Genomic DNA, 27,115 nt, shown 5'->3' on the forward strand with positions numbered 1-27,115 from the left:
AATAGATGAAAAACATAATTATTCAGCGTGTTTGAGGCTGCTCGAGATTCCACCATAAATTACAGCTGTCTCCAAGAAGCTTTCTTGAAAATCAGATACATATACTTTTCTTGGCAGGCTGCACTGGGTACTAATAGATTGTCTGCACCTTTCCCTTTTTTATTGTAGTCGCTTTTCACAGTCACCTTTCATCTACTCTTTGCCTTGTGTACTTTCCGCCTTAGAGTGACAAGACATAGTGTGCCTGGAGTCTTTTCTAGTGTCACATGGGCTGCAGAGACAAGGCAGCATCTCTGGAGAGCATGTGTATTTCACCATCTGGGTGAAATACTTTGGTTTGAAATGGCCAAAGAAGTGGGCATGCCAAGTTCAGTTAGGCCTTGGAAAAAATCACTGCACTAGATTTCGCTACAGTGATCAGCTCAGGTTCAGGTTCTGCAGTACATGTTTTTACCCTCCAAACACCATTGCTGCAGAAAACATAAAAACAAACATGATTTTAGTTCTTTTACAAAAATGTCTTGCAGCTTCCAGAAAAAGTTAGATGCACTGAAATAAAGTCAATGATTTCAGACTACAGTAGAGAATAAGACTTCACTAATTCCATTTTATGACAACAGAAGCCTGTCTTTAATTTTTCCATTTGTTACGTAAGTGCTTAGCTTCACAGTTACATTTTAAAAGCAAAAGTAAGTAAAAGAACATGTCTGCATACCAAAACAATGATCTTTTTTTAGAACTAAACAAGTTCGCCTTGAAGTTATTTTTCTTTGCCAGCGAATGATGGGTTTTACTGTTCTGGATGAGAGAGCTTTATAGACTGTGTTTTGGAGAAGAGTATTTTAAGCTATGTTTTCTCATAACCTTTTCCTAATAGGAGTACTATAATTTATTTAAAATGTACTCCTTGGAGCCTCTATTAAAAAGATAAAGATTATGGACTGAGAATCAAGGATTGTGAATGTTGTGAAAAATCTATTAAATGTCATTCCTTTTTACTTTATATTATGTAGCAGCTCTTGTCTTGTGCTTTTATTTTAGTGCAGTTTCAGTGTGGTCTGTCTTAGCCATCTGTCTTTGAATGTTCAGTCTAATTTTGAAGGGAATTTTTGTTTAGAATGGCAGTGAGCCAAGAGTCTAGCAGAAGTCATATATGGAAAAAAAATTGCCACAAAACATTCCTAACTTTTTTGCACTGTCCCATTATGAGTTTTGGGACCAGTTCAGCTCCTGTTTGAAAGCCAGTGTGAAAGCTCTGCACATTGATCTGCTGTAGAGATGCCACACACCTGGACTGTAGCACTGTTTTAAGTTCATCACTGCCAGAGAGAAATGCTAGGGGAATATTTTTCTTCATAGGAAATCTTTTGTTTCTCTCAGGCCATGAGAGATATTTTGAGGTTTGGTAACTGGAGGGTAGTTGACTAAAAAGAAAGAGCATATTTTTTGCTTGTTTTTGCAGCAAAAAGACTAGTTTATGGCTTTCATGTGAAAAATTTATAGAGATGCTTTCTGTAGTAAAATACAGGTTATTCAAACCCCTCATTTTTCACTGAATAATAGTTTTGTCCAGGGAAGGGCAATGAAGGAACTGGGATTATTTAGTGTGGAAAAGAGGAGGCTCAGTGATAACCTTACAGCTCTCTGCAACTACCTGAAGGGAGGTTGTGGTGAGGTGGGGGCTGGCATTCCATGTAACTAGCAATAGGATGAGTAGTAATGGCCTCAGTTTGCACTGGAGGAGGTTCAGGTTGGATGTTAGGAAACACTTCTTCCCTGAGAGAGTGGTCAGCCCAGGGAGGTGGTGGAGTCACTGTCCCTGGAGGTGTTCAAGAAACATTTAGAATACTTTGGTGGAAGTATCCACTGCATCTGCAGTGGATAACTTTAAAAAAGAATCATAAACCATTTACATTCTATGGATTTTATATTATTTCCTATTTTTAGAATATTGTGGTGAACGATTTACACTTTACTCTGACTTCTGTTTCCAGTTTGAGTGACATCCACTGAAGAGAAAATTTTAGGCAAGCTGCTAGAAAGGCTGTTATAATACATATATTGATTGATTTGGTTTTGAGGTTGTTTTTTGTTTGTTTGGTGATGTATTGTTCCATAAAATAACTCATTTTAGCTTTGGCCGATATTTGCCTACTGGCTCAATAAATCTTGATATTTGTTTCAACTGAAATCAATACCACGATATTTCATGTCATATTCATTTACCTGAAATTGTTCAGTGGAAATCATATACTGTAAGTACCCTTAAATTTAAATATATTGCTAAGAATATTAGATCTGAAGTTATTTCCTCTTTCTTAACTTTATCAGTATGATCGTGTTGAACTCTCTTCTGTTTTCTGCCATTTTAACAGCATGCTGTAATTCACACAGCTTGGCTATGTAAAGTAATTCTAGGTTCCAGGAGCTGACTGTGAAGATGATCTGACCTTTTACAGATGGGGAAGCAGTGCTTGGGTGGAGCTGCTCAGAAAGGATGAATGAGGCAACAGACCAGAGTGAGCAAATCCAAGGGAATCTCAGCTCTTCTCTCCAAGTGCTAGGCTCAAAAGATCTGTCTATCATTTAAGGTGGTATCCCATACCATTACTTAGAGGAGAGAATAAACCCTAATTGCTAGAGAAGCCTGAATATATTCAAATATGACATATCCTTCTGAAAATACTAATTTGAGGATTGATGAATTGATATGGCAGACATTGTTTATGTGTATGGGAACTGTTGAATCACGGCCTGAACCACTGATAGATCACCTGAGATGAGCAGAGTCAGCTGTGGGAGCACAGGTGAAGGCAATGCACCTATGGGACCAGAAGGGGTGGAGTCTGACTCCACCTCTCCTAGACTCCATGTAAGGGTTGACCACCACTGGGGAAGGATCTCTTGTTGGAGATCCCTCCTTTGTGAAGTTTCCCCCTGCGAGCCTTGATTCATGGGGACAGGTGGGTATTTCCCTTTATATCAACTGTCTCTTTGTTATCTTGATAATCTTTCTAAAGTACACCGTCTATAAAATATCTTAGTTAACAATATCATTTGATATTATTAATTCTGTTACGTTCACCTCTTACATTATGCCTTTATCTTTAGCTCCTCCATGGAGTACTCTGGTATTTCTCTGCTTGAGAAGCTGCTGTTGGAGGAATATCAGGAGGCATGAGCCTGTGGGAGCAGGCACAGGTGTTCAGCAGATGGCGAGTGATCATAGCTGTAGGTTTCTGGCTTTCTCTGGGTGCTGCATGGTTGTGGAAGCAATTGGGGGACAAAGGAAGGAAAATTCTGCCTCAGTCCTATGGGAAAGTATTTTTCCAAATCGGACTTCTTTTTTTTTAAATCATTCTGATTTATTGTGTACCTTTTGGAAAAATTGTAGTTTAAAGAAAGTTTCCACAGTAAGATAATAGCTGTGTCTGTCCACTTCTATTTAAGTTTGAGGCCTCAGAAGTGGAGAAATGTGACCACATGAATCTGAGAGATGAAGAAGTAAAGATAAAATGCCATATAAGTCACTGTCAAAAACAAGATAAAGCTATGTGCTTCTTGCTGTGTATATTTGTTATTCCTTTAGTATATTATGTTACCCCTAGTCCTCCTCAGTTTTGAACAGAGGCTGAATCAGCAAAAGAAATGGCTTAATTGCTGACATCTGGCCAGAAGCAAGGAGGGAACTTGCAGAAGTGCTGCTTCATAAGTGCACCCAGTAATACTGTCCTCGGGGCTGCTAATTAGTCTAGAGAATTAATTACAGCCATGAGTTTTAGAGGCCCCTAAGGCCATGTCTGGTGGCTGTCAGACATTCACTTCTCATTTTCCAGGACATTCTATATCAGCTAAAGTAGTGAGAATGAGAGGAGAGACTGGAGACAAGAGGATGCAGAAATGCTTTTTCTTAAATGAATATGAGGACTGAGATGACTCGGGGAACATATTTGCTAACATAAAATGTAAAAAATGGTTACTGCCAGGGGAAAAAAGAGTAATCTGTACTTTGTGTCCTAGTAAATAGGTCATGAAGCAGAAGATTTGGAGATGTAAAACTAGTAATCATACCCATTCCCTGGATTTGTGAAGCATCTCTTGTTAGAGGCCATTAAAAAATAGATGAGAAGTGTTTTGGGTCTACCATGTTCCATTGTGGTGGAATAAAATAGACTCACAGAAAAGGAAATGAGGAACTGAACAGGGAAACTCAGCTATTTCTAAAGCAGATGAAGAGATTCCATGTACAAATCACTCGTGTCTTGGGGCTTTTAACTGAGTCCTCAGGAGCAACATCTATCTTCTGCATCTTCTTAAAATGCAAAACTTACACACACGTGCACACACACACAAAATCTATGAATAATATACCTGGCAGGAGTAGGGAAAGGGGAAGGACCAAAAAATCGGAGGTGCGTGAAGTATAGACTTCTGAAGTTGAAGAAGTGACATGTTCTGAAATAAAATGGTTTACATGAACCAATATATACAAGTCATTCCTAAGACAGATAAATTTTTTCCTTAAGTAAGAGGTTATGTATGGAGTTTAGGATATATGAACAGGAATATGTAGCAGTATTTCTAACTTCTCTTTAGTTTTTTATTTTTATTTATTTGGAGTATAGTTGGGAGGAGGTCCATTTTGCCCTCTGTTACAGCCTCAGACAAGTTTCTATGAAATCCAACTAACTTTAGCAAACAATTATAAAGAATAAAGGCCTCAAGGAAAATTGCTAGTGTGTTCTGTAAACATCTGGTTGCCATTTTCAATTACAAAGACCAACCCACTGAAGGAAGCAGTTTAGTTCTTTTGGAGCAGAAATGAGACACTGGGGTTTTTGTTCTTTTTCATAGTGGAGAGTAAAGGAAATGTCAGGAATAGAGAGGTCACTAGATGCTCAGCTTTTATAAATACTAAAGTCTCTGAGAAAATTAAAGTAAATTGAAATCAGGTTCTGAAAGTGTAAACAACCCCGTGGAGTTGAGGTTAAATAAGCAGGACTGGAGATCTGAGCGTGCCAGCAAAAGCACAAGCTCATTCTATTTCAAATAAGTAATTTGAAATATTATGTAAAATAATAATGGCAAAGCTAGCCACAGAATTGTATTGTGGATTACAATACAAATACATGCATACATACAAGAGCAGTAGATATAACTTCTAGATATAACTTTTAGATATAAAAACAGTTTGGTTAACTCTCAGTAAAAGTATCTAGCTGACAATATAATGCTGGTTGGTTTCTTAATGCAAAATATGTCACGTGAGTCCCGTAAAAGGTTTTGACAAGTAAAACACAAATTTCAGAAGCATTCTTTTTGTATGTTGTTAAGCAAGGAATTTCTTAAACTAAATTCCTAGAAATGTGGTGATCCTCAGAGCATGCACAATTACAAGCCTACTAAATGTCTGTTGAATTTCTTCTGCTTTCTTCAAATAAAAGTTCATATAGTTTTAGGGAAAAAATGTATATCAGACACATACTCTGTTGTGGTCACATTTTAATTTTGTCTTTTTCTATGAAGCTTGGCTATTTGTCAAGGGGTTGAAAGTGGATGCCGCAAGCATCCTTGGTTGCAATGCAAAACAGATCAGTTTCTGGCATACTCAAGAAAATGCTGTTCTCTGATGGTGTGGTTTCTTGTTAGACAATGTAAATGCACTGTATTTTTTTCTAAACAATCTGTATCCTTCTTCCTAATTATTAGCAGAACATATCTATGTTTTCTAGCAGAAGAGTAAACAACTTTGCACCACTAAAATAAACCCACTGCAGATTTGTACTGAAAAACCTGTTTCAAATGCCCTCTTTTCCTCGAGGAAGAGAAATTCTTTGTTCGTAACAGAAGTGTAAGGACATTGAACTTTGCAAAGTTATAAACAAAAGATGGTATTTAGTCATAAAGTAACTAAACATGCCTTTCTTTGAATGTTCTTTTTAGACATGTAAACAGAACATACAGTCCAATGGAGAATGGTATTCATTGGGCTGACTTAGAATTTACAATAATTAAAATACTGCACGGTGATTACACAGTGAGCTAAAATTAAAACTTTCCTGGAGTAAATTATGTCATGTTAACAGAATCTGAAAAACACCAGTGTCTGAGCAGATAAACATGTTGGCCAAAGGAAGGCAGCAATGTGCAGGGCCACTGGAATAAAGGAAATGAGAGATTGAGGTGAAGGTATACAAGATTTATAATATGTGAGAAATATGCAAATCCTTTAAGGTAGCTCAAGACAGTGTTTCTTAAATGTAGCCTATAGGAAAGAAGGAAACAACAGATAATTGCTTATTCAAGTATTTTTAAAATGTTTCCCTCATTTAAATTACAGAATGAATCTTGGCTCTGATAGGGTTCAAGCAGAGACTAGTTTATAAATATGTGTTCCTATTCTCAAATGTCATATGATTGTCTACTCAAGTAGAGCTGGGAGGATGACAGTCAGTCCTGCCAGAAGTCTGTGGCAGTCCCCAGAGCAGTCTGTCTAAGGGAAACACATCTGCATTAGTGTTGCCCAACGTTCTGGCTTCTGGAATCTGTGCACCCTTTCTGAGACACTAACTGGCTCTGAGCCCTGGTCAGCTGTGAAAAGTCTGGTGTCTGCCATAGCTGTGCTCTCATTTTAAAATTCTCAAACTGAAGCATAGGAAGTTCAAATGTGTGTGGAAACTTCATCACAGTGCAGTGACGGAGCAGTGGCACAGCTGCACAGAGAGGTGGTGGAGTCTCCTCTGGAGACGCTCCAGACCCACCTGGACGCCTACCTGTGCAACCTGGGCTAGGGAGCTGCTTTGGCAGGGGGTTGGACTCCATGATCTCTAGAGGTCCCTTCCAAACTCTACAGTTTTGTGATTCTGTGATTCAGAAACTTAAGCTGTGTACTGACACCTCCTCTTTGATTAGAAAGAAAATAATTAACTTTGTACTGTTTTTGGGAGGCTTCTTTCCTTACAAACAATGTCCATTTTTGACAGTAGAGGGGGAAAAAATGTGAGGGGATGTGAATTAAAGAGTAGCAAAGGAATAGAGTTTAAAATAAAGATGAGCAACCTTAACTGGCAGGAAGATTAAAATATGGGTGTTTCCTCAGCTGTGCCTCACTAAGCAAAATATATTTGGAATTTGATGGAGGGAAGGACAGAAGTGCTCACTGGTATGCATTTTGGGAAGTTTTAAACGAGTGACTCAAGGCAGAAAGTGTTTCTGTAACAAATTAATTGTTGTGATGACTTTGTTTCTGACATGTGAGATAATGCTATCCAAAATAAATACTTAAGTATAGAAGAAATTCCAGCTCTAACTTATAGCAAATGCGTTTGAACATCAAATATACCAGGCTTTCTTCTATGGTGGGTAAGTGCAAGATAAATCTTGCACTGCCGTTATTTTAATTCTGTCAGTAGGGCTGCAGACTCATTAAACTTTTCTTTGAAAAATATACTTGTTTAGTCTTATCATTTTATAGTACCATTCTTTTATTTTTAATGTTTTTGAATATTTTGAATTGTGAACATCTTGAATAAAATTTTGAATAAAACCACTGCTTTTTAATTTTTTTCTAAAGAGGAGAGCAAATAGAAAACCTATTGACATAAGGAAATATTTTGTTGAACAGGTAAACAAAAAAATAAGAGATCTAGCTATTATGTCTGCCTATGTGGGACTTCAGCATTTAAGTATATTTTCTCCACCTGACTTCAGCAACTCTCTCGCACTTTCTCACTTGCTCTCAAAAAAAAAAAATCTTCAGTTTACACAACTACAGTGATACTAATTTACACTGGCAGCTTTCTAGAAGTCAATCTTAAACAAAAAATAATGGAGGTAATGTTTTCAAAGAGTAGGCTGAAGACAAGGACTTTCATTCAGAATTCAGCACATGTTAAGCCCATTTTCACTTAGAATGAAGTGTTTTGGCTTTAGGAAAAAAAATCTTAGAAAACCTTTGGAGAAAGCACTAAGAATAGAAAGAAAAAATGGAATTACTTGTATAGAATATAATTGTAGGCCAGTTAGGTTGCCTAGTTTGTGACAGAATGATGTGTGAAATTGGAGAAACGTGATTTTTTTCCATCTCTACCACTATCTGTGGCGTGTCTCAAGTCCCTTATGTTACAATACATATGTTTGTTAGTCTAACAATGCTGGGGTTTCTGCTGACCTTCAAAAGTGAGAGGCCTGATCCTACATTTTTTTTTTTAATTTTTGGAGAGAAAAATTTAAATTCCACTTTAGAGTTCATGTGCTATGGATGCCTGACATGATAGTTATGTTGACGTGTGTTATCACCTACCACTGGCACATGGCCTGCAAGGTGAGTGGAGTTGGCAGCAGCATGGGGTGTTGCAGAGGAAAAAGTATCTTTGTTGGAGACTGCCCTTGTACTAGCCATGACTTGATTATCAAATCCTTTTTTTTTTTCCTCTGATTTTATTTAACTCTTAAATAAAATGGGTCAGTTCCTCAGTCCTGAGAGCAAATGATGCAATAAGGCTCATTTCCATGTCTCTAAACTCTTTGTTCTCTGAGGGCGGTCTGATCTCCTCTGGGTTTGACGGTCTGATCTCCTCTGGGTTTCGGGAAATGTCGTGGACTTTGAGCTGTCTCCTAAACTTTGCCTGGGGCTCTGCATGGCCACCAAGCAAGAAGAAAACAAACGCAGCAGATGATTGTAGGACAGTGGTTGAGCCTGCAACCTATTACTGCCTAGTGTAGCCATTCTTTATTCCCTAGTTTCTCTTTTGTGGTTGTTTCCTGCCTCTTGAGTGTTACAGAATATGACTCATTAATGAGTATTGTTGTAGGATACCCAAGTGGTGTAAATGAAGTCATCAAGGATTTTAAATGTGTCTTCATTTCTGGCAGAGGTGATCAGACACCGTGTTCTGTGCTCACGCATATAGGCAGTGCTCATATGCTCACACACACAACTTCCCTTGCTCAGCTGCTGCTGCCACAGACGTGGGGCTCTGAGCCCTGAGCTGCTGCACCCAGTATCCCGTGCATGTGGACTCGTGATACATTCTTCCACTTCGTGACTGCATGCTGCTCTTTTCATATGACTGCATCAGGGTGTGCAGAACAGCAATACCAAGTAATACCTGGATGTAGTCCCAATAACTGTTTATTAAAGTAGCTTGGATCAAGTAGGAGTGAGTATTATCCAAAGGGAATTGTTTCAGGCAGCTTTTTTCCTTGGCACAGAGCAGAATGGAGTGCTTCACTCTCCTTTGAGGCTTGGAGAGCAGAGTGCTCTCATTCTCATGGCACGAAGCAGCACTTGTTTCCTCTCTTCCCTGCACAGAATGGAGTTTTTTCTCCCTCAAGGCATGCATCTTTCCCTCCTTCCTTCCTTCCTTCCCTTGTATCTCCAAGCAGCATGGAACTCAGTCTTCCTCCTGAGCTAGAACAGAGCCTGCTTCTTTCCCACCAGCACAGAGCATAGTGGCCTTCCATTGGTGCCTTTTATGAGTTAGTTCTCAGTCCCACTGTGCTTGTATGAGTGAGAAACATATTTAGCAGCTTTGGTAACATACCAGATCTGTTAAAATACATACAGAGGAAGAATACCAGCATTTGGGAGCAACCAGGGCTTTAATGTTAGCTTGCGTGTGTGTAGAACTTATTGTACTGGCTAACTAAATGCCCTTGCTTTCACTGAGACTGTGCAAAAGTGCCCATGTGTAGACTGTACCAGAGTCATCTAAATATTCATCCAAAGCATAATGGTTAGGCACAGAAGTAGAATAACAGGCTTGAGTGTTTGAAGGGCCTCCATGTGTTTGCCAATGGGTCAGAATTACACATATCCCTTCTGTTTGCTATTGAACTTTACTGTAGCTCATAAAGTATTTTGATAGCATACTTTCACAGTCCAAGTTCAGATTATACAGTAATAAAAAATATAGGTTGTAAGAGTTATGATCTGTAACACAGCTCAGCAGAGAACTATTCTTAGCCTAACACTGCTCCTCCTGACAAACTAAGAATTATCTAAAGCATCTAATGCACCACAGTACTGCTCATCTCAAATTAGACTGATGTAACTACTGAATGTGCTTCAGTTGCTTTTATTTCCAGTATTCTTTTTGCTGTCTGGTTGCATATAACAAAAAGTAAAAATGGATGTAGTTTAATAACGGTGCAACTTTTTTTGTGCACCTCCTTCTGATGTCTTGCAGACGAACAATTATCTACAAATTGCAAAACACGGCTTTAAATCATTTCCTACAAGTGTGAAAATACGTTCATGGTTGTGACTGGTAGCCATGGCAACAACTTAAAGTAGTTATGGGTGACCCAGAGTGCTGCTTGAAGAGAGAATTGTAAATCTATTAAGTGAATGAAAGCAAAATTAATTGAGAAGGGATTGTCTCATCTCTACTCTGATCTTGTGTTTATACCAGCAGTAGAAATATTTGCTTCTTTTAAAGAAAATCCTTGCAGTACACCAGTGAGGTAAATGATTACTTCAGAAATCCAAATGGTAACTGGTTGAGTTTGTGAGTAGATCCAAAAGCAGTCCTTGAGTTTTGTTCCAGGTATAAAAATGAAAAAGTCTGCCCAGATTAGAGAAGAGATCTTCTGGAAGAAACTTGTAACTCTTGGATTGTTACGCTCATTTATTACTATTATTATTTTTAACTTAGACCAGGCTGCCCAGAGCCACATCCAGCCTTGCCTTGAATGCCTCCAGGGATGGGGCTTCCACAACCCCTGTGGGCAGCCTGATCCAGTGCGTTACTACTCAGAGTGAAAAACTTCCTTCTAATATCTAACCCCTGTCTTAGTTTAAAACCATTCCCCCTTGTCCTGGATGCAGTACTCCAGATGGAATCTCGGAAGAGCTGAATAGAGGGAAACAATCACCTCCCTCTCACTGCTGGCCACCTCTTTTTTAATGCAGCCCTGGATACAGTTGACCTTCCAATTTAGTTGATGCCACTTGGTTCTTGCCAGTCTCTCCTCCACAAAGTATTCTTCCTTTGGTGTTTTAGGTTCTCTTAGTTATGGGGTCACTGAGCCAAGGTAAACCCTTGATCTTCTATAGGGAATGAATAGGTACTGCACTAAGGATTCCTCCAGTCTCTCTCTGGAGGCCATACAGCACCTGTACAGAATATTTTGTGAATGAACTGGCTGTGTCTAACAATCTCAGCTTCATACCTAGAGTTGTTAGTTGTTTGTTCATTTGTTTGTTTCACACTTCTAATACTTCACTGTCATTAATATCCCAAAAGATTGCAGCCTAATTTAACAAGTTAGACAGGTGGTTGCTGGACTGGACTGCACATTATAGAAGAGTACAGTCAGTCTCACCAAGATCATGGAGCATACTGTGTGAAACTGTGTATGACTCATGACTATCAAGAAATGCATTAAAAGAAAAATGTAAGTAACTCAGGTGACTATACATTTATTGGGAAAATTCCTGCTCACCTAAGGATGAGACATTCCTTTAGGGAAAGCTCTACACACAGAATAGTGATACTGAAAACTTTCAAAAGGCCAGATTAACAAAGAGAAAGCATTCAGTCCAGCAAGTGTCATTCTAATCTTTACACAAGTGAGACAGCCAAACTGTTGTATCCAGAAATAGGCTTCAAAGGATATTCTCCCCTGGAGTGTTCTCAGTGAAGCTCAGATCTTCAGAGATGTGGAATTCCCACCTCCCCCAGACCTCCCCACAGCTTGCCCCATGAGGTGCTGGGAGGCATAAAATCAAGCTTGGTATCCAGAGCATGGTGAGAAGGCTGTTCTGTCTTTAGACTTCGGCTAGCTCTTCCACTCTACGTTCTTTACTAGAAAACTTTTGATTCACTATAAGCTGATTAGATTGCAGGGCTGAAGCCTGCTTTATAAGACAATTTGCTTCATCGTGTTTTAAGCCAAGTATATACAGAAGCAGCTGTTTCCACGAGTGATTCCTTACCAAACTCAGTTCAGTCTGTGCTCCATGACCCTGCAATAGCATTGTATTGTTGAATCATAGGCAGTCTATGGTTCTGGCCATTTGCTGCAGTAGGACCCTCTAGCCATTTGTGTCTATGTCCATCTGATTTTTCCTTTTGAATTATGGTACTTTGAATTTGTTTTGAATTTCTTCTGGTTGAATCAGACCATTTATCAACAACATTTTGAATTCTGATCATGCCTTCCGAAGTGCTTATTCTTCCTCTAAACCTGGTGCCATTTGCTATTTATAAATACATTTTCTGTTCATTCATTCAATTTGTTAATGAAAAATTTGAACTGAATTGAGTTTGCAGTGGGCTATTTTTGAGGTTCTGAGCAAAAAAAAAAAAAAAAACAACAACAAAAAAACACCTCACTGTGACAGCTTAGTTACTTTTTTCAAATAGTTATGCTTTTGTCTTATAGTTTTGTAGAAATGTAGTCAAAAGACTTACTGAAGTCATATTCTTTCATTGCTTTTATTCTTTGTTCCCTAAATTCAGTTACTCTGTCAGAAGAAATTAAAGTAGTTTTACGTGATGTACTCTTGACAAATAAATGTTGGCTGTTTCTTATTATCTTGTTATCCTGTAGTGCTTATAAATTGATTATTTTTAAAGGTGATGGTGTAAGAGAGTGCAAAATCACAAACTGACTAGAAACTAAAGTGAAAATAAAGCTGTCTGGCCTTTTCATTTCCCAGCTTAAGTGAAGTACAGAAGGATGAGTGTAAAAGGTGAAAATAGTATTTGATTTTCAATGCTCATTCATTTCAAAAGTTGGGATGGGGACTTTAACAGTGAAAAATGAAATTTCAAGCTGTGGAATGGAGGTAAAACTTATTCACTTGATTAAATCAAAGTATGTTTCTTCTGTGTATACACAAAAGAGATTAAAAATTCCATAGAATTTTTCAGCATGCATGTAACAGATTTCCTGCAAAATCCAGCTTCTGATGCCATAGTTTATGGGGATAATGTGATAATTTCAAAGTTAGGAGTAAAATTAATTCATTTTAGAAATCTGCTTTCACCTTCAGAAGTTCTTGCTCTATAAAATGTGTATTCTTTATATTTAATAACCCCACTAAATCCTCATTTTATTTAATCAAAACACTGCATACTTTGAAGATGGGATAATATAGCCAATCTTAATGTTTCTTCATTAAACAACTCTCACAACTTTCTAAAACATGAGGATTTCCATGCAAGTGTCTCGTGTTAGTACTGCCACTTCTGTTCTTCCTTTCTCTTTTATTGTAGTGTTCTAGCTCACCTGTTGTACATAACTTTAATTTAGATATAATTTCTGTGAGAAGTATCTTCCCCTGTGATTAACTGCAGTGCCTGGCACACTGGGATCTTTTACCTGAGCCATTTGATGTTTCTGGAATATTAATAACGATACACTTTTTTTCTTTAGACTAGTTTTATAACTGTTACAATTGTAGAAGAGAGTCGTTTTCCACTAAAAAATTAACTGTGTGAGGAATGGTACAGGCAGTTTCTAAGTTCGTCTATGGAATCGCAGAATCACAAAACTGTAGAGTTTGGAAGGGACCTCTAGAGATCATGGAGTCCAACCCCCTGCCAAAGCAGCTCCCTAGCCCAGGTTGCACAGGTAGGCATCCAGGTGGGTCTGGAACGTCTCCAGAGAAGGAGACTCCACCACCTCTCTGTGCAGCTGTGCCACTGCTCCGTCACTGCACTGGGAAGTTCTTTCGTGCATTTGTGTGGAATTTTCTATGCATCAGTTTGTGGCCATTTTCCCTCATCCTATCACCACACACTGCAGAGGAGTCCAGCCTCATCCCTTTGCTTCCCGCTTAGATATTTAAAGATGTGGATCAGATCCCCTCTGAGTCTTCTTTCTTCAAGGCTGAACAGACCCAGGTCTCTCAGCCTTTCCTCATAAGGGAGGTGTTCCACACCATCATCTTTGTAGCCCTCTGCTGAACTCTTTCCAGGAGATCTCTGTCCTTTTCATACCAGGGAGCCCAGAACTGGACACAGTACTCCATGTGAGGCGTCACCAGGGCAGAGTAGAGCGGGAGGAGGCATTTCAGAAATAAATATCTGTTGTAACCCACACCTCCCTCATTTTTGTTTTCCAAGAACACATTTTCTCAGGTGCAAACAATTAGAAATGTAGTGATATGTCTAAATAGAATTCCAAGTGGACTATCAGCCTGAATCCAGGAGACAGCACAAGGTGTACGCTGTTTTTCTAATAGGAAGTCTTCTTCTAAAAATAGGCATGTTTCAGTTCTGATTGTTCTGTACTGAAGTAACTGGCTAGATGTCTAATTACTCTAAATATAAAACACAAATAGTGGCAGGAATTCAACCTGTCCTGAAAAATCTTTCCTAGCTGCTACACGTTCCATGCCTTGGGCACTAGCTCAGAAATAAGCTGGGACAGAGGGCTCTTTTTCCTTTTGTTTTCTTCGATGCATTCATATTGATTACTCTGCTGTGTCTTAAGGGCAAATGATATATAGTGCAGCATATCCTTTACAGTCAGGGATCAAATTCATCCCTGGCCAGGATGTGTAACAATAAACACAGGAAGGAAATGAACTACTTCTGAGAAATGGAGTTCCTCCAGCACCCTTTCAATTCACACACAATTAGACATTGTATTTGTACATAATTATAATGATTTATTCAAAAGTGTTTATTAGTCAAAGGCACAATGTCTAGCTTATCTGATAATTATGCAGCTGATTAAGTTCATTAAATAGGTTGTTAAAGTAGTCAATCTTTTGCATTGAAGTATTAACTTGTGTGGTTTTTTCAGTGTTTTATTTGTGATCTAGGCCATTTTTATCAAACTGCAGTTTTTTGTATGTTTCTTTCATGAAAGGGGCATGTGGTGAATCTGCTATGCCTAAATTTCACATGCCTTAATAATTTTTATACCATTGGAATTGCTCTTATAAAGTGAATTTGAAGAATACTTTACAGTAATGGATGCAGTGTGCCTAAAATTTATGTCTTCAGCTTTGCAGCACCACTTATGAAGTTGCTTAAAATGCAGTGGCTGCTTTCATAATCTTGGACCATCTATACACAATCAATTCATTACTGTACTTAATGCAAATTGAATATTAACTCTCTTTAGGTGAGATTTTCATCCAGTTTTGCATTTGTGACTGTGATTGGGATAGGAGAAAAATCACGTTTTGGAAAGGGAAATCAGCCAAAATAAATATCTCTGTGGGCTGCCAGTGGGACCAAATTAAGGAGTAATCTTACAAGATTAAGACAGTATCTTTAATGGGTAGCTTAGAAATGAAATAAAATCTATACTGTCTTCCCAGCACTGGAAAAAGGAACTAGTCAACTAATCACTGGAATAGCTGCCTTGTAGAGAGCTTTGACCAAGTACTTTACCCTACTGTAGATGCTTTACAGCTTCTTTGGCTTCCCATTCTGTTTGAAAGGCTTTTTGTTTTTTTTGTAATCGTCATCCTGTCACTGAAAGGTTTTACCATTTACTTCATGTATTCATGGTATCCTAAAGAGATACAGTGATTCTGTTGGTCTTTTCAAAATGCCACCTTCTCTAACTAGTCCAGATTAGGAAGGCTGTGTACAGAAGAAAAAGATACCCACTTCAGGGAGCTGACCATGCTAGTTTCAAGCTATATGAGCTTTTCTACACTGCACCATACACTAATGTATGATCATACTCCAATACCTACTTATTTCTAACTTATAATGGTATTTTAATTAGTAAAATTAGTTAGCCTTATCTCTTCTTCAGATTGTTATCTCTGACTCCAGTGTCATTTGTTTCCTGAGAATAGAGTCTTGTGGTATCACAGGTCAGCTTCACCCCAAAAAGATTGGTGACCCAGAATCTACCTATTTGCTCAGAGCAACTTGATTTCCTCATGCACACCAGATGCTTAACAATCTAACATTTAGGAAGCTGCTACACCGAAATTCTGACTGGGAATTCCTGCAATTTACAGTACCACAATTGGCAAAATTTACTGTTAAATTTTTCTCCCATGAGTGAAAGACCACAGAATTATGCATGTGTGTTATGAATGCGTGTCATGAGGAGTTCAGAAAAGAGAGCAGAGCAAAGCAACACCACGGTATTGGACCTTTTAATTTCTGAATCCTAAACAGATGATTTATGTTAGCTCAAGTCAAACACCAGGGGACTGGACATCAACAGACATCATGACCTGTTTCAGATATAACTGGAGGTGCCAGCTGTGACATTCCTAAATGTAGGTCAAAAGCTTGGTACTTAAGTGTTGTTTTCCCCTCTGCCACATATAGCTGTTCATGTACTCAGCACTCCAACAGTTTGCTTTTCCTCAGAATTCTGCTCTAAGTTCTTCAGTTAAAGTAGGAACTGCATGATGTTTTCTTTCTCAGTGTGCTTCTTTTCATTCCCAATAGGTAGCATAAGCCCTTGGGATCTTCTGATTTGCTTATCATCCACAAAAGATGATGACACTGTCTGTGTTCAGAGAGATCACTTGCATCACCTGGAGTTATTCCAGAAGGTATGAGATTATGCTATGCTTTGTGGGAATGAGGGCACATGGGTAGCCCAATTTTTCAGCACTCACTCACAAAAAGATACCCCTTTTACACTGCATCAGCATGGTTGAACAATTAAACTATTTTCTTCAAATTTCCTGTCTACTGACAAATTCTTCTCATATAACAACATTTCATTTTATATCTCATCCAGAGATCAAAAGGAATTTCCCTTTTGGACATAGCATATTATTTTCAATGTAGGAATTTCAATATAAATGGAATTAAAATTGTTAGAACTCGTTGTCAAGTTTTGATCTTCTCTATCTTGAACTGCATTTTTGGTCACCTCAACTTGAGTGTATAGCAGCAAATGCATCTACAGAACTCAGAGGAAATTTAAACAAGTACTCCATTGGAAAAATAAAATTAGGATTGAGGAGAAATAATTAGCAAATGTAGTTAATATTTTAGAATAATAAAACAAGCTGTAGATAAAGCTGGACTAGTTCAGACTTCACAGTTTGTGTCCCTCCTGAGTTTTATCTAATACAATTACTACTTGTAAACAGAACTCAGGCACCTCACCCTGTCCAAGCTGTGACAGTGCGCCTACAATTGATGATGTGTGAGCTGAAGCACTGTCACCCTCCAAAGCCATGATGGAAGTTCTTTGCTTTGATACAGCAGTCTGCTTACTCAGTGCAAAGCATCAATGACAATACAATTAATTTATTTGCTTGCTTGCTTGTTTATTTTAACCCGACCATGTCATGGGTACAATTTAGATTGATTAGATAGGTAAATACCTGAACAAATGCCTGACCTATTGGTGAAATATATAAGTGACAAACTGAGGGCATTGTTTGAAAAAAGGTGACTAAATTGTAGGCACATTTTGTGTTATGATTCAAGTGAAATAGCACACACAATGGCAGCAAGACTCCGACCTGAGAGACTGAGAGAAATAGAGCTACTTTTGAAAAGCAGTTAGTGGGTATTAAATATGTTCTGAGAGCATTTCTGTGTGTCCACTGAAGAAGGGATGCCCTGTCTGTCTCACTGTTTTCAAAATGTAATTTTTATAGCAGTTCCAGATTGCGAGAAATACAGATGCTTTGATTTCAAATCTCAGATCATGAAAACTCTTGGGCTTCTACAAAGTGCTTTTTACTCATTCTGTGCAATACTCATCCTTTTGTAACAAGCCTCACAGCACTCTGCAATGCCCAGAAGTTTTGCACATGGATAACTGAGGTATAAGGTGATCAAAGGAATTGTCTAAGTTCCATAAGGAAGTCGGCTGCACAGCAGGGACTTAAACCAGATGTCCAGTGTTTCTGGATAACATTAAGTACTGGACTAACACTGCCCGCTGCTGACATGTCCGTATGTCATAGCAACACAGCTCCTTGTTGCAGAAGACTGGATGTGTCTTCGTTATGTAAGCTTACCACAGTACCCAAACATGGAAATTATAGAGGCATGAAAGGTTTCTGTGCACTGAAGGACAGAGGCTGATAATCATCAAAATACAGAGAATTTGCACAAACTAAAAAGGGAGTCAAGGAAGGGGCAACAGCTCAGCAACCAGGCATAAGGGGCATAAGTCTGAAATGTGATCATTTTATGGGCACAGAGGAAGAGCCCATGCTTTAAATTCATTATCCCATGTTGCAGAGATGGTAAAATTGTAACACTAACAGGAGTTTCATGCATGAAGTGTCCCTGATAAATTAAAACACAAAACCACTGAGGGATCAAGCAAAAAGAAAAAAAAAACTGTTTTCTGAATGAAATAATTAAAGCTTCTCTTTTCATGAGCAGGTAAACCTAATTCCAGAAATTCAGCATTTCCTTTGCAGTAAAGAGGGATTGTGCCAGATAACAAAAGCCTTTTCAGGTAACTTAATTTCTTCTAATATGTGTATGTGGTGAAGATCATTTAGTAGTCATCACAGGAAGTCTCTGAAATGGTTATAATTGCTTTGCATTTTTAGTCAGTAATGTATAGGAAAAAAAAAGGTAAGAATAAAAACAATGAAAATGATACAAGAATAGTAATCAGTTTCTGACAGTACTTAAATACAAATTGCAGTTGTGCAGAATCTTTTTAGGTAAAAACACTGCATTGTTTAGCCACTGCATACTGCAGAAATAATTTGGCTGTAATTAACTTATTTTTGGACTTTTCTATGTAAATATGGTGTATTGGTATTTAGACTTCAAAGCCCTGGGTTCAACGTGGTATGTTTCTTCAGCTTTATAAAAATGTTGTGGCATGGAGAAAGAGTAGGAGTTTGGTTGCAGTTCAGACATAATTTACTGATAAAGAACCTTTGTGAAGTAAAAGCATCGACCAGAAGTGTTTAGAGGTTATGGGACAGTTGCCAGAGAATTCTAATTTACTATGGGTGAAATTCAGCTTCAAATGGAAACTGGACAAAATTGTTGTGCACCATATTAAGTCTACTTAAACTTTGGAGGGTCAGATTCTGGTCTCAGTTACAACATTAAATATCCAGCATCGATGCTATTTTGGATATATGATCTATCTTCACTACATAAACTTTACTTGGAAGTTTTTTCAATTTGTTTGGTTTTTAATCTAGCAACAACCAACCCCACATTTATCCCATTGGTGTTTATCTTTGTTTGTCAGAGACATACATGAGATTTGTAGGTCTGATTTCTTTGCCTTGCCTTGCCTTTTTCTCCTTTTATATATATCCCATACTTAGTGCATAAGGGAAAGATTCACCACACCTCTTTGAACCATTTAGAAATTAAGCATCTTCTGCATCATTATTTTACTTTTCCTCTTAAGTCAGTGGAGGGAGAGGGGCACCTTCCAAGTCTGCTCCATTTTATCTTAAACTCTATGTTTGAAGTAGGTTGGTTGAATTATTATACCCTGGGGGTACATATCACCAATTACCTCTCACCATCAGCTGTAAATGGAGCCTAGACAAACAGCCTAGATTAAATGCCTGACTTTTGGATGCTTGGCTGAAGTTAAAGTAGCTAGTTCCTATCTAACAACCTTTATTTCCCTTTTATTTTTTATTTTTTTACTGTTTCATTTAAAGATTGATCACTATTTAAAACCTATTGTAAGAGTTCTCCTTAAATAATTGTATACTAGGTATCACTTTAAATCAGACATTTGCTAATTATCTGACATGGTAAATTGTTAAAACTGATCATAAGGAACATGCAATATAATGAATATCTGTCCATGCCCAACAAGAATTCTTTATAGTGAAGTCATATTACACCAAGTGAGGTTTAGGAATGTCTTCAGTAATGCACACTGCCCTGTGTCTCTTGCACTGGAATGCAAATGAGAACGTATATATAAAAGAAATGGATACAGAGCCAGTTTTGGACAAACCTGAGAAGATTCCTAAAAATTCGAAAGGAAATAATTATTTGTGTTGTAACAGACTGCTTTAAAAACACTGGTTACTATTTGGGGAAAAGCCAATTGCAGTAGTTTTATTATTTTGCTGCCACAAAACCGCAGGAGAAGAGGCAGTCAGCACAGAGAGCTTTCCCCTTAAAATATGCACATTTTCACTGCTGTACATAAACTATGGTACAAGCCACTGTGTGTAAGTGGTATGTTAGACTGTTTAGTGATCTCTCCTCTTTAGGGAAGGGCAATTTGTAAGCGTTTTATTCCATACTTGTGCTGCTAGTTCTTTCCTGGCAAAGAGAAATCTAACCGATGCTGAAGTGCCATTGAAATGAAGTTAGATTTGTGTGCTCAGCAGAAGCTTGTGACAGTCCTTCTCACTCAGTAACAGAGGCTTATTCTGGTCTTGTGCTAAAGTACTGACAGAGTGAAAAAGTCTTGTTCATCATCTCTTAGTTATCAGTTATAAAAAAAAAAAGTTGAGCCGAAATTAATAGCCGTATTTTAAAGTAGAAAGAAAGTCATCTCTTAAATCTAGATGTCTCCACATCAGCATGTGGCCTAGGGGCTAAGATAACAGTTTCACTGCAAGGGTGTCACGCCACTTGAGATACCATGGGGTGGGATCCAGGATGGACAGACTGGGCACAAAACCTGTGTCTTTTTGGACCAGTAGCTGGAGGATCAGGTGGGTATCCTATGGAATCTTATATAGCAATAGATACCTGTGTTTGGACGACTAAATCTAACCCTTAAGCTCCCCAGATTAACAGAAGTACAGTTTAGAGTCAGCAATTTCCAAGAGAATAGTTCCAGTGTAATTTAGGGTTAGCTGAATAGCTTTACACTGACTGCATAGTCTGCACTGATATCCATGGTCAGAAATAGGAATATAGACTCTGGCAGAGAGGGATTCATCTTTGAATAGACCAGACCTCAAGGTGCAAGTGTCTTAATTCAGAGACAAATCCTGTTTGGTATAAATGTAGCTGTCATACATAACTTACTATATCTAACTTAGTACTCTAGTTTCACCTACAGAAGGTGAAATTAGAAAGCTAAATTATTTTATTTCATTTTAGCAGTAATGGGAGCAAAAAGGCAAAAATTAAAGTAAAAAATCTGTGTAGAACCAGATACTACCCATCCCCTTCCATTGCTGTAATATTCCTTTTGCTGGCTGCAAGACTTTTCTTCACAGCAACAGCAACGTATCCAGTTATTGGGATTTGTTTAATCCTCAATTCTAAAATAATTTGGGGAAAGAACAGTTTTTGTCAATATTTTCTCCACATAAGGATTTGCTTCCTTTCAAATCAGTCACTTATTTTCATTCTTCTCTGCAATTCCTGTTGAAGGGGATAGGTGGTTTGTTATTAGTGTGTGTCATTTAGTCACCTCCCCAAGGAGCCAGCCAGTTTCCTGTAAAAGTGAAAATACAGAGCTGTTGCTCTAAGAATTATGTGATCTAATTAAAGATACAGTATGTCATAGAAAAGAATACGGGACCTCAAGGCAGAGAGGAAGGGATTACTGGATATACTGCGAGTATGACAGTGTTGATATTGATAAGCAGTGGGCACTAGGGTAAAGGTTATTGTTCTAAATATGTTTTTCCATCTGATGACATTCCTGGACTATTTTTTTTATTGTGCAACTCTTAAACTGCTAGGCTTTATGTTTAAGCGAGTAAGAACCTCCACATATTTCCATATATCAACTTGGCTGCTGTAAAGGAAAAGAATTACAGAAAAAATAAGGTCAGTGCTTTCTCTTTCCTTCTTCTCTTTAATGGAAAATCTTGTCATCAGTCTGAAAATACAAATTTGTTCTAAGCATATGAGAAAAACAAATTATGGACACAGAGAAGTCATATCGAAGGAAGATTTGTTTAGAGGAGAAGCTGTAATGTTAACTTACACTTGTGTAATGGTTAAATAGGATTGAAAAAGAGAAGGAAGAAGATGAAAGCAGTTGCTGAATGATGGACATGTGGCAGTGATTTTTGATGTGGTGTTAAGAGTGGTAATGGATCCTAAAATTAAACATAGAAGTGTCTGATAAAGGTTTGCTGCTCAGACTGGGAAGACTGGTTTTACTATTGCTTATAAAGCTCAGTTTTTAGTCACGTGCCTGATGTCTACTTATTATACAGGACTGGGGCTATGAGGAAGTCTGGCATGGCTTCTGAATGACCAAGGAAGTTCTCCTGGCATTTATTTCTTAGATCAACAAAATATGCTTCTGTTGCAGAGATCCATGAGTAAAATATTCCTGCAGATACCTCAGACCTCTGAGGTTTGAGGCTACTGAGGTTGGAGAACAACTGGCAAAGGGATTTCAGGTGCTCAGTCCATGCGTCTCCTCAGGTGGTGTTGAATTGGGATTGAATGTGTCCTGGAACTACTGAGAGATGGGAAGGACTGAGATCCTCAATGTGAACAGAAACCCAACGGCCCACCCTCATTTTAGGGCACAGCTAAGACATCTTGATGTAAGCACAACAAATACTGCCTCTGACAGGCTTTGCCTATGAAGCAGTGGGAATGTTTTCCTGTTTCCCCAGTGAGCCAGACTAGTCTGTTTTTCTACAAGAACATTTCTTGCTTCACCTCATCCAGGACCCAGCCTGTGTCATGCATAACTTTTTTCTCTACTCATCCAGACCACTGATTATTTTTGAAGTAATATTTTTTCTGCATGCCTCCCTTCTGGGTTTCTTTTTATTAGTGTCACTAGTGCAGAGATTTTATGAGTGCCTGTGAGTCTTGCATGCTCTCTTGATCACCCACAGGGCTGGCCAACAGTTTTAATAATTACACAGGAGGTTTGCAGATAGACATGACCCTAATGAAATTGAGTGGGAGGGAGAGCCAAGACAATCCAGCTGTGTGACTGTGCTTTCACTATGTGACATGTTTACTGCCTGGTGCTCACTGAGGAGCCAACCCACTTCAGCTTCCATCCTCCCTGCCTGGCCTTGCTTGTCCCTAGCATCTCCGGGTAACTCTGGCTCAGAAGATAAGCTGAATGGAGAAAGCAAGTAGAGAGGACAGTCTTAAAATACATCGCAGTCCTTGCTGTCCCCGTCATTAGCCAACATCTAGCAACACACATTGACAGGGCTGTTTACTTCTTTTATTTTCTACTCTTTGTCTTAGATGGTGTTGTCCTAAGATATAATGAGATTGAAGGCAGGAGCAACTTTCCTTCTCCTCTGCCACTGTCCTCAGGCCCTTGGAAGCTGGTAAAAAATGCTGTCTAGCTGCAGTTAGCCTTCAGTGCTCTGCTTCCAGCTGCTGCAGCTGGCTGTCACCCATTTGGGTGCTTGCCTTGGGGTCCAGAAAGCCCCACTTGTCCTTCACTCATATGCTACATCTTCTACTGTGTTACCAGAATCATAGCTCTACACACAAGTTGGCCAGCATTTTCACTGAGATACTTCTTACAGAGCTTTACAACTTATCTGTAAACTTTTGTTCTGGTAAGAAGGAAAATAGAAGAAAAATCCCTATCTTTTAACTGTAAAGGATGCTTTAGAAATGAAACGTATTTTCTATATGCTCTGCCACAACAGAGAAGCAGTGAACACAGTAAACAATCTAAACTGAAGCTGTGTTTACTGTTTTTAGAAGCAAAAATAAGCAACAGGTATTTCAAAATGTTGTGTTATTTGGTTTTCTTTATAACTGTGAAACTTCACAGGTGCTTTTAGAACAGACTTCAGTGCATTTCAACCCAGTGTACATTTCCTTTCCATTGACATCTGCTTTCTTATGCATCTTTATTTCTACAGAAAATGCATTTTAGATAGCCATTTTTTAAATCTCCAGGATTTATTAATAATGTGAAGTTTCAAGGCCAGCAGGATAATCAGTAGTGAATGAGATATTGAATTTAAAGAAACGTGTCCATCTCATATGAAGCTTATAACACACTGAAGTAATCACAAGGTGTTAAGTATCAAACAAGAAGTCACGTTTCTGTGAAGACAATAAAGATTTTGCCAGCACTTCACGGGGGCCAGGACCGCTCCTAGCCTCCTTCAAGTGTTCAACGCCTGCTTTGAGTTTCAGAGACATTTTTTTCTAAGTGTACAGGTTGTAAAACCCTGAGTGTTAAAGGCTCCTTTGCATTAACAACCTCAAGGAATAGTTTGTAAGCCATGGGAAAGTACTCATCTTTGTTTCAGAGTCTTTTCATCAGATAGGTCAAATGGATAACAGAAGGCAATTAAATGGAATAGGTTTGCTTTCTGTGACAAGGCTGCAATGACCTCGAGTCGTGTAAAAGCATTAGTTCTTCTAAAATCATCAATTCTCTGAAATCAGCACTGAAAAATGACCAAAAATGCACTTCTAATGATCATTGCTTTCATGGTTACACAGATCAGAGCAGGTTACTGTCTGAGCAAAAAGAACTAGACAGTGGGCTTTGATTAAAATGCCCTGCCCGTGGATGCGATCAGGAGTCTGCCTGAGACTCTGTAAGCTTTTTAAGCATCTTCTGATGTGAAACAGTCTTTGCAGCTCTTTAACACAGCTTGACAACCTACAAAGCCTGGAAAAGAACTCAGCTGTAAATACCAGAAGAGGAACAGTTTGTGGCAATGCAGTTTGCCCACTTTTCTATCTCCAGCAGCCCACGCTGCTCAGACAGATGAATGATCCTAGCACGTGAACCAATATGAAGTCATTCTAACACACTGAGAAATCACAGCAGAGAGCAAACTTGAGAGGCAAGCAGAAGTGGCCTGTTATCAGTTCTTTCTGAATATTGTGCTGTATCAAAAACTGCTGAGAGCTGACAGGAGGTGACTGTCATTATTTCTTTTTTTTTTTCTGTGTCAGAAAACTCAAGATCCTGGTAGGAACAGAGTGCCACTATGAAAACCCAGTAAGGTTTTCAGAAGATTACAGATGGAAAATCTTCCGTATGCCTCCAGGATTACGGTCCTTTTTTGTTCTGAACTGGTGTTTTTCCTGTTTAAAAGAAAATAAATTGGATAAAGACTCTGCAAATACTTATGTGCTGAGCTTATGATGTCCTATATGAAAGAAATGAATGATATGATGTTCTCAGAACAAAGCACAGCACTTTCTGCATGCTTCATCCCATCTATAGCTTTGCACTTCATTAGGCAGCCATGGGCTTTCAAGGTCACTCAATTGCTCTTGAAACGTTTCTGATCTAACAGTTGATGGGCACTTTAGAAACAAAACAGCCTTTTTTTCCTTCACAGAGACAATGGTTTTTGATGATTCTTTCTTCTTCTTCTTTTTTTCTGAATATGTGAAATATAGCCTCTTTGATCATGAGAAAACTAGAAACTTTAACAAACAAAACCATATCATAACCCTTCTTGTAACATCGAAGGATTATATAAAGAACACTGCACATTTTTATTCATCCTGCTTCCTTTTTCTTTCAATTAAGTGATGGTTACTTAGTCCAACCAAGAGGATGTAGTTCTGCCAAGAGGATCTTCTGCTGTTGAATCCATTACGTTTGCAGATCACCCCATGCCCAGACTGACCTACATGTTCCATCTGCCATCTATGCACATGGCCTCAGACATGTAAACAATGACCTGCCTGGGTGCCAGGAAATCTTGATTTGTCCAAAAGTACTTCTAGCCATTGGTAAACCTTTTTCTCAGCCACATGCTGTAACACTTAAAGTAGCTATTCTTTATTACACAAGAGCTGAATCTCATGTTACACTCCAGAAATCTGAGCCAAAGACAAGTGAATAACTTGGGAGCCGGAAGTGGGGGAGAGGGAGCAAGAAATCATAGCAGTGTAAATTGTTTGAAAGGCCTCATTAGATACCAATGTATTTGCTGTCACTGTCATCTGATCTGTTTGACTCCAGTACTTTGAGAGATTGCAGGTGACAGAACAAAATCCACCACCAGTTCATGTAACAAAAGGGCAGGTTTTGGTTTTGGTATTTTTTTGGTTGGTTTTTTTTTTTTTTTTTTTTTTTTTTTTGATCTAGAGGTGTTGACTTGCTTTGGTGGTTCTTACATCTCTTGTTCACATATGCTGCCCAGCTGTTCCCCCAACTCAGATTTATGTTTTACCCATTGCTGTGGTTAGAGGGCTAATGTGTAAATTCAGCTAAGAATTTGTAGTGGCTTCCTCACCCATTGAAACAGACAGAGAATATCCTGGGAAGATCGAGAATAGACTTTTAAGGTTGAGATTTGTTAAGTGGTACTGTTTGGCAGTGGGACTGTTTCAGAAATATCAGGATATTAAGTCTTCTACAAGCCAGAATTTTAATGAATTTTATTTTTTTCTGAAGTGAAAGTGGGTGTCTGGTTTTAGGTCCTTTGCTTTATACTGGATCATCACAAACGGCAGCAACAAAAAGTACTTTTGGCAAAGCCAACAGCTTCTCTTACAAAAAACAGTAGATTGCATAGTCTTTCAGGTACTGCTACTTGAAGAGGAAAAATGTTCTTTTCTAGTCTGCATCTTTTTTTTTCTTTGTTTGATCTTAAAAGCTTGTGCTTTTAATAAAGGAAAATGTAATCTGAAAAAGGAAATGTAATCTGGACAGGAGACTACAGTGTTGGGACTCTGGTATTTTTTAACTTGGTTTCCCAAGCTGATGGACATATTTCAACTGCTGAGCTTTGCTCATTTCTACTATAAAATGTTGTTATTTAAAACGTTGTTATTTACATTCTTTCAAAGGTCTGGTTAATTAACAACAGCTTGTAGAGTGATTTCAAGATGGAAAAATGTGTCAATTACCACAAACAGTAAAGGCATTTGAAGCTAATTTTCATTGATGATAATGTTGATTAACAAATTCACAACTCCAGCAAACACTGTTACTGCTTCTTAGTAATAAGAGTTGCCATGAGAACTGATACATCTAAGTGTTCACTGCTACTGATGACTCTTTATTATTAGGATAATGATATTCATTGGTTACTAGTAGATATACCAAATTAAGGAGCTGTCACTCCCTCATTAGCTCTGCTTGGTGGTGTACTATCCTCTATCATCACAAGGCGTATGTGCCTTGTGAAAGTCTCATTTCCCTTTCTCCTTTTTCCAGTCCCTTTGTAATAGGCTTCCTCTGAAGTAGGTGCAAACAGAAACCCAATAGATGTGCTTAAGGTACCATATGAACAGGGTTTGCAGAATGAGGAATAATTTAGGAACACTGTCCCTTTTTTGAGATCTCGGTAATAACCTATGTCCTGAATTTC

At 38.4% G+C, this 27,115-nt stretch overlaps 1 protein-coding gene across 2 annotated transcripts in view; it reads left to right on the plus strand.

The window, feature by feature from the left end:
• CPED1 (cadherin like and PC-esterase domain containing 1) overlaps nt 1-27,115 on the plus strand; it is a 135,869-nt gene that overhangs the window by 12,918 nt on the left and 95,836 nt on the right. For both annotated transcript variants that reach the window (XM_065743500.1, XM_065743501.1), the window contains exons 3-4: nt 16,386-16,492; nt 18,297-18,372. In XM_065743500.1, the coding sequence (XP_065599572.1) occupies nt 16,386-16,492; nt 18,297-18,372 (183 nt within the window). The remainder of the gene's footprint in view (nt 1-16,385; nt 16,493-18,296; nt 18,373-27,115) is intronic.

This window comes from Cyrtonyx montezumae, unplaced genomic scaffold, assembly GCF_038088225.1.
Source record: "Cyrtonyx montezumae isolate F1298 unplaced genomic scaffold, pur_monq_1.0 scaffold_3, whole genome shotgun sequence".
Taxonomy (NCBI): Eukaryota; Metazoa; Chordata; class Aves; order Galliformes; family Odontophoridae; genus Cyrtonyx; species Cyrtonyx montezumae.